A 17,913-nucleotide genomic window follows, 5' to 3' on the forward strand; every position below is an offset into this window, starting at 1 on the left:
CAGCAGTAAGAGGAGTGCAAGGGTATAAACCATGGGTATCCCTGAATGTCAATACAAGTGAATGAAGTAAACTGGACAGCAACACCTAGTGACACGTCACTGCGACAGTGAGATCACATCAGACATGACTGTAGTGTTGTGGTTGACAAAGTTTGACTTGACCAGCTAACGCTTCACAAAGAATCTTGCTACGTATCATACAGGTACGACTTTACAGATATTAATACCTTAACCTTGGTCTCTCTTTAACTGATAAAGTGTTCCGAAATACAATAAGGGAGTGCTGACTACGCCTAATCAAAGAGCAGAAAATGTGTGATTAGTTCCTTAACATGCAGTGTCCAACACCATATGTGGCTGGATGCCAACTTAGAAAGGGTGTAATGAGGTGGTTTGATGCCCCCTGGAGAAGTGCGAGTTTATGGAATGATCCTTGAATTCTTTGGACCCTTCTTTTTACATGATGATGCCGAAGGCAAATCCAAAAAGACTGAGGATATCCAGCCTAGTCCTCAAAAATGTCCAGGAAGACTGCAGCTTCCTGGTGATGTCCACTTACACTGCGTGTCTCGGACCTCCTCTCGTCCCTGCGAAATCCACCCATAACTTGGGCATTTACATTGATTCCAATATTGGCCAGGGGTCATGTTGCCAACAATTCCAAATTGTTTTTTTTCCCTCAAAACTCTGCTTCGGATTTTCTTTTGTCTTGACTACATCCTTCGATTTCTAGCGCCAATGCTGCTATTCAGTCAAGGATTGACTATTGCTATACCATTTTACCTGCAGCTACTTAGAAACTATTAAGACCAGTACCAATTGGTTTAGAATGTGGCAGTGCATTTTTTGTGTGCAGTAAAAAAATCTGACTCCATGACAGAGGTAATAAGAGGACTTCATCGGCTTTCAGTGGACTCTTGACTTCTCTAATAGCTTGGCTACTGTATTCCACAAAAAACTTTGGCCATATCTACTAAAATGTTCTCCCATAGACAGGATTGATACACCTTGTCCTATATTTTTAATCGCTTGTTTTCATGGCCAAAAACTTCCATCTGTACTTTCCATCAAGGAATTTGAGGTCTGACCATCTATTTCTTCTGTAGATTCCCAGATCACGCACCACCAGCTGTGGTGATAACGCCTTCTCCATCACTGTAGCAAAAGCTTGGAATGCACTGCCTGCAGCCCATCCCATGCAATCCTTCCGCATTTGTTTTAGAAACGCTCTATAGACATTTCTTTTCAATCAATAAGTCATCCTTTCCATAATCTTTCTGGTACAGCGCTAAGAAACCTTTCTAGTTATTGCTGCGCTTCACAAATATCCTCGGTTAGGATTATGAGGATGTTGCCTTCAAGTAGCACTTTTATCTCCAGTCTAGCCACCCTACAAAACCACCAAGGGACCTGCTAGAAAAGAAGCTAGCATTGGAGTGGAGAATGTGGACGCTGAAGTGTTTGCATTGTATCGATTAACCGGTTGATGGAAATCGTTGACCCCAGATAGCCCGGCAAGCTAGTATTGGATACCAGCCCCTGCAGCCTGCGTGCGGTACTTATTTATGCAAGTTGACGCCGGCCTTTACTATTGGGTATTGACCCTCCCAAATGTATAAAGACACTAATGAAATGGGAAGCCATCATCATCCTCTCGGATTGTCGACGTTTCTACCTGTATCTGTATAGGCACACTTTCATAGTAGTCCGTGACCACAAACCTCTAGGACCTGGCTTCTGGGAGATGCTGCCAAGGATGGAGACGTGGACTTTTCAGGACCTGAGGAGAATCACTGCCAGCAAGAAGACGGAGGAAGAGAACACAGGAAAAATTGCAAGCAATAATTAGCTCAGCCTTTTCAAAAGCAAATTCACTGCAAGAAATACTCTGAGAAATAGCAGGTGGGGTTCCTTTACTCAAAATATGGAAATTTCTTTTGAACGGTAACAAGCGCTGGACACTCGAGTTCAAAGGAGAGGTAGGGGTATTTATAAAGTTAAGCTAAAAAGTCGAATTCCCGTGCTTGGATGTCATCCTGTGAGCTACGAGTCTCCTTTTTTTAAAATATTGTGTCCACTTTGATTATGCAGCTTGTGCAGAAAGATGAACAAGGCATAGCAAAGACAAAAGCAAGAATTAAAGAGTGAGCATGGTTCCCAAGAATATATGATACAACGCGATCATGTTGATCGCGGTATCTTACAACGCGGGTTTTACAACCAAGTTGTTTCAACGACTTGTGCTGAAGGGAGCTGGACTTAGGGACAGTACGATGCACTATTCCAACACCAGTCTACATACAATAGGAAAGGTGTTGTATAGTAAATCTTATTATTCCTTAGCTTGCAGCGCCCTCCAGTGCAAGTCGTTGAAACAACTTGCGTTGTAAAACCCGCGTTGTAAAGCACCCGTAGTGAAACTCCCGCGTGGTAAAGGTCGTCTCCAGGTTCCCAGGAAGCTTTGCTCTTGAGGTTTTGTGGTTTATATGCCAGGCACGGGTGATCAGCAGCACCTGTACCTTTAGAGAGTGCTTGGAGCGCATGCCCTGGAAGACGGTCATATCCTCGTAGTTTATTATGGGCAGTCGTGATACCGTGCCACTAGGTTTGTGGCCACCAATTCTGCCACAGGAGCAGTAGGGCCGTAAATAGAAAATATATGAGAAGGTGCAGAAGAGCACGTCAATGAAAGACCAACCATGGACCTCCATTACAAGAGAACATTTGTAACCCGGCATCAGCAAATGAGTACTTGTCAAGCCACAATGACCCACTCATTTGGATAAGTGGAGTGACCAAGGAGAACTTTGAAAAGGACAGTGCTCATTGATGAAGGACAAGCACAAGAGCCCCAGATTCGCATTCTGCAAATTTTCGTCATCATTTCACTCCACGACACGCTCTTCGACTGTAGCATCGCTCGTGGTGGCTCTGACTGGCTACCGGATGTCAGTCTTTATCCCTGTGCTCCTCTTATTGAGCATGGTGACTGTAGACCTAGCCTATGCCCAATGTCTGTGCCAGTCTCACAATGAGTATGTTGTACTGAGCCAGACCCTCTAGTATATGAGGGCGAAACCTGGCGCTCATCCTGCTTCAGCCACTAGTTTCCTGTGCCGACTATGGGCTCAACTCAACGAGGAGACGTCCTACTGATCCATAATATTCCCTTTCTGGATTTGTTTTCTTCATCTAGAAAAATTCTGCAGTGACAGTAAACAAGACCACTCCTTTAGCCACTGGTTCCGGAGCTTTGCACTCGTATAAGGTCATCTCGATTAGGCGCGAGAATCATTGAATGAATGAATGACCATTTAGTCATACAATCACCACACCGGGAATCCTGAAGCAAAGGTGTAGACAGCCAAATCTTATTCATTCAGTTTTTAAAAGCCTTACGAAAGGCTGTGTGCTCAGGGTTGTCCCTCAGGTCAATGGCAATGGAGCTCCATTTCTCGGCTGTGATGTAGGAATAAGGTTGACTGCCAAGTCTGGATGCAGGGAAGAGTCAAGAGATTGGCCAAACTAGGTCCCTGTCCCCCAGCTCTTCTGAAGTCCTACTTTCAAGAGCAAGAGTTCCAATAGCGGGGTCCCATGATGACCAATCTCAGCTCACCCCAGTTCGGTTGAGACATCCGACCAGTACCACCTCAGGCTCCAGCCCTCTCTTTCCGTCAGAGTGAAGGGATTTCTGTGAGACCTGGACACCGTCCCAGCATTCAATTTATGAACTTAGCACAATATAAAATCTGGAATGGACATTATGCTGCGACCTCCTGGTACCCTATCCGTTTAAGATTCAGTCGACTAGCTCGTATGCCTGATGGCTCCATTTGTAGCACTCGCGTGTGTGCACGGGCGGTAGGTAGTGCGAGCCTGATCTCCACCCGTTCACCATCACTAACACCGGTGAGCCCTGTGCTGAGCTTCCTCGCCACAGTCCAACATAAACCTACCTTCCAAGGCAAACACTAACTCCTCACTGGCCAGTCTCACTACAGATTTTGCTGCACTCCTGGTAGTAGTAAGCACAGAAAAGCACAGACAATGGTAACCTAACAGTGGCAACATACCTAGATATGTTAGGAAAACATCTGGTTTACATTAAGGCATCAAAAACTTTCATTTCCTCCAACCTGCACCTGAACAAGACTTCTTGGAAAGATTCAGCCATCCGTGATATACCAGCCACACAGAACAATTGCGTCCTGTTGGGGAGAATTGTGTGCATTCTTGGGTTTGCCAGATTTAAATAAAGCGATTGTTTTTCTTCCAAATCCACCCCTACATGTCCTTTGTCTGGCCGCCCTTGGCTCGGCGCTGCTCGTCTTTACACTGGCCCATTGTTTGATCTGGGCAGGCAGGATGACATCAGAGGGTCTGAGCATGCGTTTGCTGAGCAGTGCTGCTGCCTGGCTATATCATTAATTTACAAAAAAAATAGAGTGGGAGAAGGTAATAATGCGGTATTGAGAGTCCATCTGGCAGCTGCACTTCCTACAGTTACTTTCACTTTTTTTAGTCGCTGCTTCTAACTTGGGACGGGCACCTTTACCCTCAGAGCTGCCAACCAGCCCCCCCTTTCTATATCAGGCTTAAGACGTGTTCTTAGGCCGGGCTGAGGCACTTACTGGTAGCTTATTGTGGGGCATTTTACTAACCTATGTTCAGCTCCTTCGTTTTATGTAGGCCTCACCAGCCTTGTGTAATAAAAAAAGAATCATAAATAAAAGATCCATTGATCCATAGGGGGGCTTTGGCTCTCCCCGTTTCATACATAGGTGTGTTCAGCTGTTGTTGATAGTTTCCTTCTCATCACACCCCATGGGGCGGCCCATTTCAGCCACTGGGGCCCTTGCAGTCTGACTGACGCCATTTTCCCTGATGACATCACATGCACCTGAAAAGAAGTGCACTAGTACCATGGCTGTTTGGCCTATACTTGATACTGCTAATGCTTTTCTCATACCGTTCTTTATCTTTCCTACATTTGCTTGTTTAGTTTAAACTGCACGTTCGTGTTACTGCGATTAAAAGGCATTATTCTGTGATGTGCATTAAAATTAAAGGGGGTTTCTATATCTGTTCCACGTACACCTGCCTGCTAGGGGGAACCTCTGCTGTTTTATGAAATGTATAAGAAATAGTTATTTTATTTAATTTACAGTTTTTTTGGCAGCATATGGCAGCACGTTCAGGTGGCCGCCTGTTTTTTGTGCCACATCTTTGCCTTAAAAAATGTACTATTGAAACAACTTACCAAAGCCAGACCTATCGGCTTTATCAGTTTCAGTTTTTTATCTGTGCTGACATTTTGATCCCCTTAAGCAACGAAGTGAACCTTTATAGTGCTGTTGTATACTCCTGGCTATTAGTGGCTGGCTGGTATTCCAAATGGAATCCCTTAATCCACTAGTGCAACGTTATTTTGCACACTCGTTACCTTGATTAGTGACGTACTAATGACATACTTCCAAACCGTTCTCTATCACATATTCATGTCCGCATGCACGTCAATTTGCCCAAATGTTGGGGGTAGCAGAAGTGACATCAAACGCCCTGCCACCTTCACTTTCCCTCACGCACACATGCTTAGACAGACCCACATTTACACTTGCACTATCTCTCACATAAACACACACTAACCCGCAAGCATTCACACAGCATACATTTAAAAGCTTTTTTTACTTACCTATGCTGTCTGGGAACGCCATATTGTATTAATTGAACTCCATTTTTATTACACTAATCGCGAAAAAAATAAAATATATATATATATATATATATATATATATATATATACGCGTGTGTGTGTGTATATATATATATCTATGTGAACAAGGGCGCCAAAGCCCGAAACGCGTCATCTGTTTGATTGCTGCTAGGCTGTAAATAAAACATCTTGCCTGAGAGAGAAGTGGTTCGTTTCTCTTTTCTTCGCCGCTGTTCCAGTGGAAGTGGAAGGAGTGCTTTCTTTGCATATATATATATATATATATATATATATATATGTATGTTCCACATAGATTTTGCCGATTTCTGGGCAAAAAAATGAGCCACACCAGGTCTGCAGGTAAAAGTTCCACGGATTTATTCAGGCAAACAGATTACGGCGCGTTTCGATCTCGGCTGAGATCTTGGTCACTTGTATATATGTGTATATATATATGTGTGTATATATATGTATGTGTGTATATACATATATATATATATATATATATATATATATGTGTGTATATATATATGTGTGTATATATATATATGTATGTTATCCACTATTACTGTAACACAGAAATTGACTGACTGGTCAGTCGGTGGTAGTAGGCCTTGGGGGAGACTGGATCTTCTGGAAGGCCAGTGTCTCCAGTAGGTTGTACTCATCTGTGTTGTCTTCTGCTTTGCAGCTCTTCCAGCGGATCAGCAATATTACGGCCAACGAGTTCTGGGCAGCGAATGTCCCGCCCAGCGAGGCCATCCACCCAATGAGCAGGAGCACGGAGAGGAAGCGCTTCATCACCGCGAAATACAAGGAGGGCAAGTACCGGCGCTACCACCAGCTCTTCGGCAACCAAGAGGAGCTGAACAAGGTGATCCTCAGGGCTTGTGTAATATTTGTTGGCATCTAGGGGAAGTGACATTTTGCTGCCCTTACCTCCAACAATGGGCAATGTTAAATGGTTCTGGACCAACCTGTGAACACCTTGCTTCTGCCACCATAGGCCTTTGTGTGAAATTGCCTTGTTGCACCGGCCACAATGAATTTGACGCATCTGTACTAGGCTACTGTAGGGTGTTTGAGTGACCACTGTACTGGGCCTCTGCACACATAGTTCCATGGCACTAGCCCAAGGGATATTGAAAAAGTAGGGTGTTTTTGGGACCATGGCCCATGCTCCCCACATTCGAGAATCGAGTGCATGCCGAGCAATCATAATATACCAGTGGATTCTAAGATGGTGTTTGTAGCTGTTCTTGGCAGTTGAGCTAAGCATGTTCTAAGGGTTTAAGGGGTTTCTTCCACTAGTGTGCCTCACTACCAGTGCTGATGCTCCCTCAAGTGCATCGTGGGTACAGGAACTTTGACAGCCTAACATCAATCAATAGTTCTTCCTCAGGAATATCTCTTCTAAAGTGTTCATGGTGCCCTTAGGTTTTCCCTGTGTGCAGGGATGTGCCACAGGAGAAGCTGCAAGCCAGTGAGATGTTGCACCAATATTATTCTTGTTTCCATTAATCTGGGGATGCTTAATGATGACCCCAACTATGACCTGAAGACCAGTCGGCTTGAGCTCTGCGGTTATCGGTGACGGCTCAACTTGGGATTCCAGCCTGTGGAGTGGGAGTTGCTAGCTGAGTTTACAGAGGGTCACTTGATGACTAGGTGCTTTATGTCTAAAGAGGGTTGTGATCTTCCCTGCAAGCATTCTGCATTGTTTGAAAGGGTATTCTGCTTTCATTGTAGGTCTGGCTTTAATGCAGTTTGCAGTCCTTGTGCCAAATCCTTTTTGCGACATAGAGGCCTTTGCGAATTCATGGTTAAGTGATTGAGAGGGATAAATACCTGTAAATGTACTGGCTTGTGTGCGCGGGAGCATCTGTATATGTCCTGCTGTGCCTGCATCTGTGCATTTTTGTGTGATTTTCATCAGTTTGTGCATGAGCGTTGTGTTGTCTGTGTGATTGCACCATACAACAGTTAAACAGAATGGCTCTATCAATACTTATTATTGAAGCTATATTTATTTTCCTGGGGCTGGAGTGTCCCTCATTCAGTCCCACATAAAATAAACTCTTGTTGAGATGGCAGCCTGCCCGGACTCTTCGTTCTGTTGCTAGTTTTTGGGGTCTGGAGATTTGCAAGATGGCGCCATGTCTGCAGAGAACTGTGTCTATAGGCCTGGGACCTTATTTAAGCATCCTCTTGCATTCTGGGAGTTGCAATATTGGTTCTCTTCAAATAAAGCCATTAGGGTGATCAACCAGAGAACACAATCAATTATTAAAGGGAAACAATAGATGACAACATGGTGATTAAGAACATAGATTTCTTTAGCACGTTTTTGTTCTGTAGTGGATTAATCCAGTGGGTTCAATTTAAATAGACTGACTACACCTCCCAGAATCCATTCTAGTCTGAGTCAGTTTCTGCCCAGTTTGTCATACCGTACCACTGTAAAGCAGGGGTTTGCTACTTTTCAGTACTTCCATTTCCATTCAGTCTATAAAACCCCTGCAGCAGATGTACTCCCAAAGCTACAGTAATATTTGTCAACAATGTTGATGGTGAGGCGGAATTGATGCAAAGAAGAGCTCTGAGGTGTTTGTGGTCTGTCTGTGAGTGGCTTAGCCAGAGTATGTTCTCTCTTTGAATTCTGGGAACCCTGAGTTTGTACTGGGTTAAACAAAACTACAAGTCTCTGGATGCAGAGAATTCATGACCCACTCATGCTTGGACGGCGGACACGTGAGCGCTCTGGCAGAGACAGTGTGGCATCATGCCAGGAGAGAGTGGGTGAACTACCACAGCCAGGGCAGGTGCATCAACTGTTGCCACTCTGGGCAAAGTTATATTCCAGAGCCTCACTCTGACCGCAAGGGAGAGTTATTAACACTTGCTGTCTACAGGAATGGACTGGGACCGCTACCGTCTGTCTAGAACACAAACCATCTCTGCACCCCCTCGCAGGCGGGCTAGGCAAATCAGGGGTTAAACGAGTTAAAAAATAAGTGCCAGGCCCAAAGTTTTCTCAGAAGCCCAGGGTTGGTGCTATTTTATATCAGTGTGCCAAATACCAAGGTGTTTAGCCTTTATTCCACGCATGCCTCTTTAATCCACCACCAGACACTCCCTCCCCCTTTATCTCACTCACCTGCTTTCTCTTTGTCACCGGGTTTCCTTCTTTTTCTTCCTCCTCCTTTGCTCCTTTTGTGTTTTCCCTCTCTTAATGTGAGTCACAGTTTAATGAGGAAAAATACCTGCCAGTCCCCAAATAGGAGTGCCTGTGGGCCCCCTGCAACCAGTTAAACTACTGGGCAAAGTAGATATTTTTAATCAGCGCTATGGAGAAGCAAGTACCAGTACAAGACTGGCATTGCCATGGAATCCTTTCTTTCTGTATTGGAAAAAAAGGCAAACTGCTAGTGATCATTTCTCAGCAGTACTTTGGCTACTTTAAATTTACCACCAACAAGGGAATTCCAGGGAGTTTACGAAGTTTCATTAACTTCTGTGATGCGTGTCAAGCAGTCATTCAGACTAGGCCGAAGAGCCATGGCTCAAAGGGTGGCCAATTTCTGAAAAGTCGGCAATCTGATTGGCCATGCTTTGAACCAATCGGAAAAAGTCCTTGTGTTAGGATCATTCTCACTGCAATCGGAATTGTTGTAGGCATCTCACTTCTCAAGACCATGCCTTGCGGTTCAAGACCGCATGGGCTGCTAGTAGTTTTCTCTATTGATGCACATAATCTTTCAATTTCTCTTTCACATGTAAAACAAGCTTTGGCGTTTTTAATGCCAATTTCACTCACTAGATAAGCTAAAAAAAAGCAAATTCCCCTGGTTGGCTTTTTAGAAAACTGTGTTCACCCACCTCTACCCCGAAACCCTCTCATAGCATCAGCTTACCCAATATCTTCCTCAGTAATACCTTGCCCAATACCTCCTTAGAGCACCTCATAATGTCTCCCTGTAATACCACCCAACATTTATTCAGATAAACATGTGGTGCTACGCCACGGCCCACTCGTCTTACCTCCACTTGTCATCCTAGACCGCTCTGACTTCAGTCTGGACTTGAGGCAATTCAGGCTCTGTGTATTTACCGGTATGCTTCATTATCCTTAGTCCGTAACTTTCTTTTCACAATCCTCACGCATGAGGTGTACACATCTAATCACAGACTAAAACCCAGGATTACGAGTTGATATGACCTTGGCTCGCCCTTTTTGGGGTGGTATGAGTCATAGCCAACCCAAAATCCTTACAGAACCGCCAAGCCCTCTGAGGCCAGCAGCTCTAGGGAGAGAGGGTGGGACGTCATGACTGTGACGAGGATTTTATGGGCTACGGATAATGAAGATTCTTGGTAAATCACCGGAGCATTAACCTTCGTCCAAGTCTAAGTCATTACTTATGAGGAATACCCTAGCTAGACTGACCGAAGAGTATTAATTCTACAGAAATCACTATTATTGCAGATAAATACCTTTTAATAGTAAAATTCAAGAAAAAATATCAAAGTAATAGTGCAGATCATACATCCTTGACATTCCTACACCCTGAATTCCTTAGTGTTTCAAAAAGGTGTGATGAGTCGGGCAGATCCCTGCAGATTTCCGATAAGAAAACAGCTTTGTATTCAGCCTAAGAGGCTTCTCCGCTTCTCCTCCATCTATCTCGGGTTTTATCAGAGAGGGGAACTTTAGAAATACCATAAACCAAAGCAATTGTTTCTCTAATCCACCTACTTCTAGAAATCTCCTTGTTAGCTCCACCACGGGTAACAAACAATGATCTGTGTTCCTGTAATTCTTGGCACGATCTGAATACACCGAGCTCGCTCTTCTCAAATCTAAGCAACAAAGCAAGTATTTTTGTGATGACGGATTGGGTAAATAAGAGGGAAGGAGCATTTCCTTCTGTTTTAGGAGAAGAAGGAATTTTAGTACAAAAAAAGCCCTGGGGCGGTTTTTCAAATAATTCCATCCCCCAGAATCCTTAAACCCTGGGGTTTGCTCAATGCTCCTAATGCATCTGTTCTCCTGGCTGAAGTAATTGCCACAAGAAGGATCACCTTCATAGCAAGTCACTTAAGCTTTACCATGGCTAAAGAAGGGGGTCCCCGCAAGAGGAAGGAATACAGTATAAAGTTTGTTAAGACTGAAAACACTTACACAATTTTATGAAACTTTATAACACAGTATTGTAATTTATTAACAAAACTGGATAGATCAAGTAATGACAAATGCTAGATATTCAAACAACAAAACTAAGAAGCCCCGAGGAAGGGGGGGGAAGGAAAGGAAAGGGGGTGCTCAGAGGAATTTACAGAAAAGTAGTGATCATATTGAGTCCAACAAATCACCAAATTAACATACTACAATTAAACATTTCAAATGCAACATCCAAAATTGGAGGACAAAATTGATGCACTTATGAAGAAGACATTCTCCGGTATGAACCACATCAATGGAAAGTATCAGGGACTTGAAACCGGATGTCGGAAAAACACAAGCCGTCGACGTTTCGACCCCTGTATTGTAGGTCAAATTAAGTCCTTAGATGGGGTCTTCATCAGGACAAAGACGGGGAGGTGAAAAAGGGGCGCCGAAATCTGGAAGTTAAAAAGGAGAGGGGTTAGACATTCAGAAAAAAGGGGTACAAATTATCGTTACAGAATGGCTATAGACGTCGTCACAACGGCGTCTAAGTATGAATAATATAATTACCATGAGCAACAGGCCACAAGGGGCTCTGCTGTAGGAACTCTGGTATCCCACTCAATCGTAGGGGAATATCCGCTACGAACCCAATTCGCAAACTACAGAGGAATAGGAACAGAGGAGAGAAATCAATAAAGGATTCTATATCTGAATGAATCGTGATCGACAAAGACTCGAAAAGGGGGCCAGGAATTACCTTGCATTGAATAGGTGTGATATCCAAAAGGATTTTTTGAAATTAAGGATTTTAGGTCGTCCCGGCGGAAGGGGTTCTTAGAGTACACTGGGGTAGTACTGAAAATTCAGAGATTACATTGAGGTAGTCCTGAATATTCTTTAAATTATTACCAGAGTGGGGGGGTCAGACTAGGTCAGATGGTCATGTATTACGGACCATCACATAAGGTCATGGTGCTCACCTTAATTTTGTAAAAACCAAGAATGGACTGAAGTGGCTATAGGGCCAAACTGTAGGAACGGGTATCCTTCTGTCATTTGAATAAGGGACCGGAGTTCGATTAAAACCGCTGTGGGCAAAAAAGAAAGATAACAATGGTAAGTGGACTTGGGTGGCCTACCAACCCAATAGTTAGAAAGTGACCACACTTACTGGGTTAATACGGGATAAACAGGCACCGTGGGTGTGCTGTTGGTGAAGAGTTGCATGCGGTGCTGCGAAAGGTAAGGTCAAAAAGATCAAAAGGAATCACAGAATGGCTCAAGGGGGTTCTGCAAGAAGCCACAATTGTGGTCGAACCACTTACTTGATCCTAAGTGTATTCGTGAACAGGATCAAAAAGGCAGGACTGCTCAATAAGTATTACATCTCGGTCGCTGTAGCGGGGAGACAGAATCAACAGAAAAATCGTGTTCTATTACCAGAGTCGGTTTTACAAATGGACAGCATCACACTCGTCAGCAGGATGGGAAGGAGAGCAACTATTTAAACGAAAAACACTTACTGGATCCCAAATTTGGCAAAACTGCTCAGTAAGCCTCGAAAATTGGTTGCTGTAGCGGGGAGACAAAATCAAAGAAAGGGATCCGTAAAACATTACCCGGGTCTGTTTGTAAACAAACCACACGGTTTTGAACTCATCTGCATTAGCGTTGAAGGAAGGGAACTCACGGTTAGTCGACTTGGAAGACTCCGTCCAGCGGAGTGGCGGGAACGGAGGTGGAGTTGCTGTGAAACTACGCGGAGTTATGGGTTGTTAGGTCACGTGACCGACATGTCGAGAAAAGTGAAGAAATACTTCACCAAACCCAGAGATCAACTAATAGTATTTTGATCCACTTGGTAATGGGCCATATTAAAGTACTTAAAGATATTAGATATAAGAGGTTGTGGACAGATAAAATGACGTGTAGATTTAAATCCCAATTACGTATTCAGTACAATTGATGAATTTGCATGGTTAGGAAGTTAAAGTCCGTGCAATTCTCAGAACATGAGATTGTAGACGGAATTTTCGAATTATTTAGGTTCTTGAAGAAACAAAAGACAGTTATTCTGCAACCTGTGGAATTGGAAAGTCAAAAGAACTCGGGCACTTTTCTGACACGAGAGTGAAACCGAGTGACAATTTCATGAATCATACAGTTTATAATCCCATGAGAATATTACAGAAAAGTTTTTAGCCAAGTGCTGCCAATTGGGACAGGCTACTGTCTAATTCATTAAGACCATTTTTAATCGTGTCCAAAAGTGACATCCATTTAGCTTCTCGTGTATTGAGTATGGTCATTAAGTTTCCCCCCCTCCTGCTTAGGGATACTTTTTCGACAACTAACCACCTCAGGTCACTTACTTGATGGCCACTTCGTTGCCAGTGGTCCACTAAGGGGGCACCTGTCACCTTACATCTTAATCTACTCCTGTGTGATGAAATCCTAGCTTTAATTTTTTGTTGGGTCTGGCCAACATATAACTGATTACAGGGACACCTCACAATGTAGATGACACCAGCCGTGTTACAATTGGTGTAATGCTTAAGGTGAAAAGTATGTTGTCCATGTTGGAAACTTTTTGTCTGAATGGTTGTCTCGCAGGCGATGCATGTTCCACATCTGTAGTGCCCTACCACATTGGGTAAGTTCCATAAGGTAGTGATGGAGGCTTGGCTTGCTGGTTCCAAATAGGAGTGGACTACCATATCCCGTATATTCTTGGCCCTTTTAAAAGAATGGAGAGGAAGATTCAGGTGTCCAATTTCTTCAGCAACAAGGTGCCAATTCTTATTGATAATTCGTTTGATCTCATTACTGCGAGTGGAGAATGTTGTGACGCAGACAATGCGGTCCATCTCCTCTTTATTGGTCACTTCTGGATTCAACAGGGTCTCCCGTGGGTTGTACCAGGCCCGCTTCCTGGCTCGTTTGACCATCCGAGCAGGATATCCACGAGTGATCAGGCGATCACACAACACCTCTGATTCTTTGATGTAATTGCCTCTGGTCGAGCAATTCCGTCTGACCCTAAGGAATTGGCCAATAGGTAAATTGTCTTTTAGGCCCCTAGGGTGGTGGCTCCCATATTGCAGTAGTGAGTTTCGCTCTGTGGGCTTTCTGAACAGTGTTGTCTGCAATCGATCATCATTGACGTAAATCGTGATGTCCAAGTATGGGATGCTTATATTGCTAGATTCCATGGTGAACTGGATGTTAGGATTGCACAAATTTAACCATGAATGAAAAGCACACAGATGTTCTTTGTCCCCATTCCAGATGCACAAGACGTCATCTATATATCTTACCCAGAGTGTAAGATTTGGCTCAAATGGGTTGGTGTTAGAAAATATGAATTGTTGCTCGAAATGATCCATGTAAATAATGGCCAAGTTAGGGGCAAAAGTAGCCCCCATCGCCACTCCTTTTGTTTGTAAAAAGAATTCATCTTGGAAAATAAAGTAATTCTTCATGATGGCAATGCGCAGTAATTCAATAATGAAATCCGTGGGCACCGCAACCGGGGCAGGTCTCTTATCCAGGGCTACACGCATCACATCCAATGCGTCCGTTTGGGGTATGCTAGTGTACAGTGACACTATGTCACACGTTACCAAGAGTTCTTTTGTGGAGTCGAAGGGTCTTTCATCAATGAGATTAATGGTTTGAGTGGTGTCACGTAGGTATGTTCTTGTTTGGAGTGCAAGCGGTTTTAAGAAGAAGTCAATATACTTGCACAGCGGTTCAAGCATTGATCCACAGCCAGAAACAATTGGCCTACCTGGGGGATTAGCTAAGTTTTTATGTACCTTAGGAAGTGTGTATATCGTCGCTAATCTGGGAAATTTCTGATTCAGAAATTTAAATTCTTGTTCACTCAAAAAACCGGCCCTCTCTGTGTAACAGTTAAGATGTTGTTGGCAAGATCACGGGAAGGGTCACAGGTGCGTTTGCGATAACTGATGCCGTCATTCAGTTGTTTAAAAATCTCCTGTTTGTAGTGGGTGAGATTTTGAATAACAATGGCACCACCCTTATCAGCGGGTTTTATGACAACATCTTTATTAGCACTGAGCCCGGTAAGGGCCATTTTCTCTCCTTTGCTGAGATTCAACTTGGAAAATTTGCGTACATCCTAAGTTTTTTCTACTGCAGAGGTCACAATTTCTTTGAAGCCAAGATTTTGTGGCTCATCGCGTAGGTTGGAGGGAAGAAAGTAGAGGGTTCCCTTAATCCAGTGGTGGATCCAGGTGGTCGCGTGTTCTGATTACGGAAGAAGAATTTTAGTCTTATTTTCCTAAAGAATCGGTAAAGTTCCGTCTTTAGTAAGAATTTGTTCGCCGGAGCTGTTGGAACAAAAGAGAGGCCTCTGCCCAGGACTTTCTCCTCTTCTTCTGTTAATTTGTAATTGGAGATGGTAATCACCGGGTTGGTCAACGGTAACCCGGGGTTTGGGACCTCTAATGCTGGGATGTTCTGGATGGGAAAAGGATTCACCATCTGTAGGTGTTCCTGCGTGTGGATATCTCTCCGTGCACTTCGGGACGGAATGTCACTCGTTTCTGGGACTTCCCTCTGTTGCTCTCCCAACCTCCGGGGTTCTGTTGTTGGCCCCTGGTTTGTCCTCTGTTCCAGTTGCCTCGACCTTGTGGAGGCCGCCATTGTCCGCGGCCCTGTTCTAAAAAATGAGGAGGATATTGTGGAGGATACTGTTGGCAGGTAAGTTCTTGTGGTGGATAGTTGTAAGATGTGCTGGGCCCAGGATCACTCTCACTGCCTGAGCTGTATGAAGAATCAGAAATTTGTGAAGTTCCGTCTGTCGCGATAGCCCCCGCGGTTGCGGTTGATGAAGCGGCCCCGATTATCTTGTTTATAATAATCATTATTGTGATACTCTGGAAGCCACAATAAAGGACTTTGACCTTACAGCCCAAACCCAAAAATTGGAGAAGCTAGCCAGAGATCTGAGAAATTTTGATAAAAAGAGTGTATACCCATACCTGCAGCCTGATTATTATAAACAAGATAATCAGGGCCGCTTCATCAACCGCAACCGCGGGTTCTATCGCGACAGACGGAACTTCACAAATTTCTCTGATTCTTCATACAGCTCAGGCAGTGAGAGTGATCCTGGGCCCAGCACATCTTACAACTATCCACCACAAGAACTTGCCTACCAACAGTATCCTCCACAATATCCTCCTCATTTTTTAGAACAGGGCCGCGGACAATGGCGGCCTCCACGAGGTCGAGGCAACTGGAACAGAGGACAAACCAGGGGCCAACAACAGAACCCCGGAGGTTGGGGGAGCAACAGAGGGAAGTCCCAGAAACGAGTGACATTCCGTCCCGAAGTGCACGGAGAGATATCCACACGCAGGAACACCTACAGATGGTGAATCCTTTTCCCATCCAGAACATCCCAGCATTAGAGGTCCCAAACCCCGGGTTACCATTGACCAACCCGGTGATTAACATCTCCAATTACAAATTAACAGAAGAAGAGGAGAAAGTCCTGGGCAGAGGCCTATCTTTTTGTTCCAACAGCTCCGGCGAACAAATTCTTACTAAAGACGGAACTTTACGGAAGAAGAATTTTTGTCTTATTTTCCTAAAGAATCGGTAATCGGAACACGCGACCACCTGGATCCACCACTGGATTAAGGGAACCCTCTACTTTCTTCCCTCCAACCTACGCGATATGGCCACAAAATCTTGGCCTTCGAAGAAATTGTGACCTCTGCAGTAGAAAATACTTTGCATGTACGCAAATTTTCCAAGTTGAATCTCAGCAAAGGAGAGAAAATGGCCCTTACCGGACTCAGTGCTAATAAAGATGTTGTCATAAAACCCGCCGATAAGGGTGGTGCCATTGTTATTCAAAATCTCACCCACTACAAACAGGAGATTTTTAAACAACTGAATGACGGCATCGGTTATCGCAAACTCACCTGTGACCCTTCCCGTGATCTTGCCAACAACATCTTAACTGTTACACAGAGAGGGCCGGTTTTTTGAGTGAACAAGAATTTTAATTTCTGAATCAGAAATTCCCCAGATTAGCGACGATATACACACTTCCTAAGGTACATAAAAACTTAGCTAATCCCCCAGGTAGGCCAATTGTCTCTGGGTGTGGATCAATGCTTGAACCGCTGTGCAAGTATATTGACTTCTTCTTAAAACCGCTTGCACTCCAAACAAGAACATACCTACGTGACACCACTCAAACCATTAATCTCATTGATGAAAGACCCTTCGACTCCACAAAAGAACTCTTGGTAACGTGTGACATAGTGTCACTGTACACTAGCATACCCCAAACGGACGCATTGGATGTGATGCGTTTAGCCCTGGATAAGAGACCTGCCCCGGTTGCGGTGCCCACGGATTTCATTATTGAATTACTGCGCATTGCCATGATGAAGAATTACTTTATTTTCCAAGATGAATTCTTTTTACAAACAAAAGGAGTGGCGATGGGGGCTACTTTTGCCCCTAACTTGGCCATTATTTACATGGATCATTTCGAGCAACAATTCATATTTTCTAACACCAACCCATTTGAGCCAAATCTTACACTCTGGGTAAGATATATAGATGACGTCTTGTGCATCTGGAATGGGGACAAAGAACATCTGTGTGCTTTTCATTCATGGTTAAATTTGTGCAATTCTAACATCCAGTTCACCATGGAATCTAGCAATATAAGCATCCCATACTTGGACATCACGATTTACGTCAATGATGATCGATTGCAGACAACACTGTTCAGAAAGCCCACAGAGCGAAACTCACTACTGCAATATGGGAGCCACCACCCTAGGGGCCTAAAAGACAATTTACCTATTGGCCAATTCCTTAGGGTCAGGCGGAATTGCTCGACCAGAGGCAATTACATCAAAGAATCCGAGGTGTTGTGTGATCGCCTGATCACTCGTGGATATCCTGCTCGGATGGTCAAACGAGCCAGGAAGCGGGCCTAGTACAACCCACGGGAGACCCTGTTGAATCCAGAAGT

At 44.1% G+C, this 17,913-nt stretch overlaps 1 protein-coding gene across 9 annotated transcripts in view; it reads left to right on the forward strand.

The window, feature by feature from the left end:
• The window catches only part of ARAP1 (ArfGAP with RhoGAP domain, ankyrin repeat and PH domain 1), a 768,097-nt gene that overhangs the window by 554,045 nt on the left and 196,139 nt on the right, over positions 1–17,913 (forward strand). For all 9 annotated transcript variants that reach the window (XM_086933788.1, XM_086933791.1, XM_086933794.1 and 6 more), the window contains exon 16: positions 6,405–6,587. In XM_086933788.1, coding sequence (XP_086789914.1) covers positions 6,405–6,587 — 183 coding nt within the window. The remainder of the gene's footprint in view (positions 1–6,404; positions 6,588–17,913) is intronic.

The sequence above is a fragment of the Lissotriton vulgaris genome, chromosome 8 (assembly GCF_964263255.1).
Source record: "Lissotriton vulgaris chromosome 8, aLisVul1.2, whole genome shotgun sequence".
NCBI classification, from domain to species: domain Eukaryota; kingdom Metazoa; phylum Chordata; class Amphibia; order Caudata; family Salamandridae; genus Lissotriton; species Lissotriton vulgaris.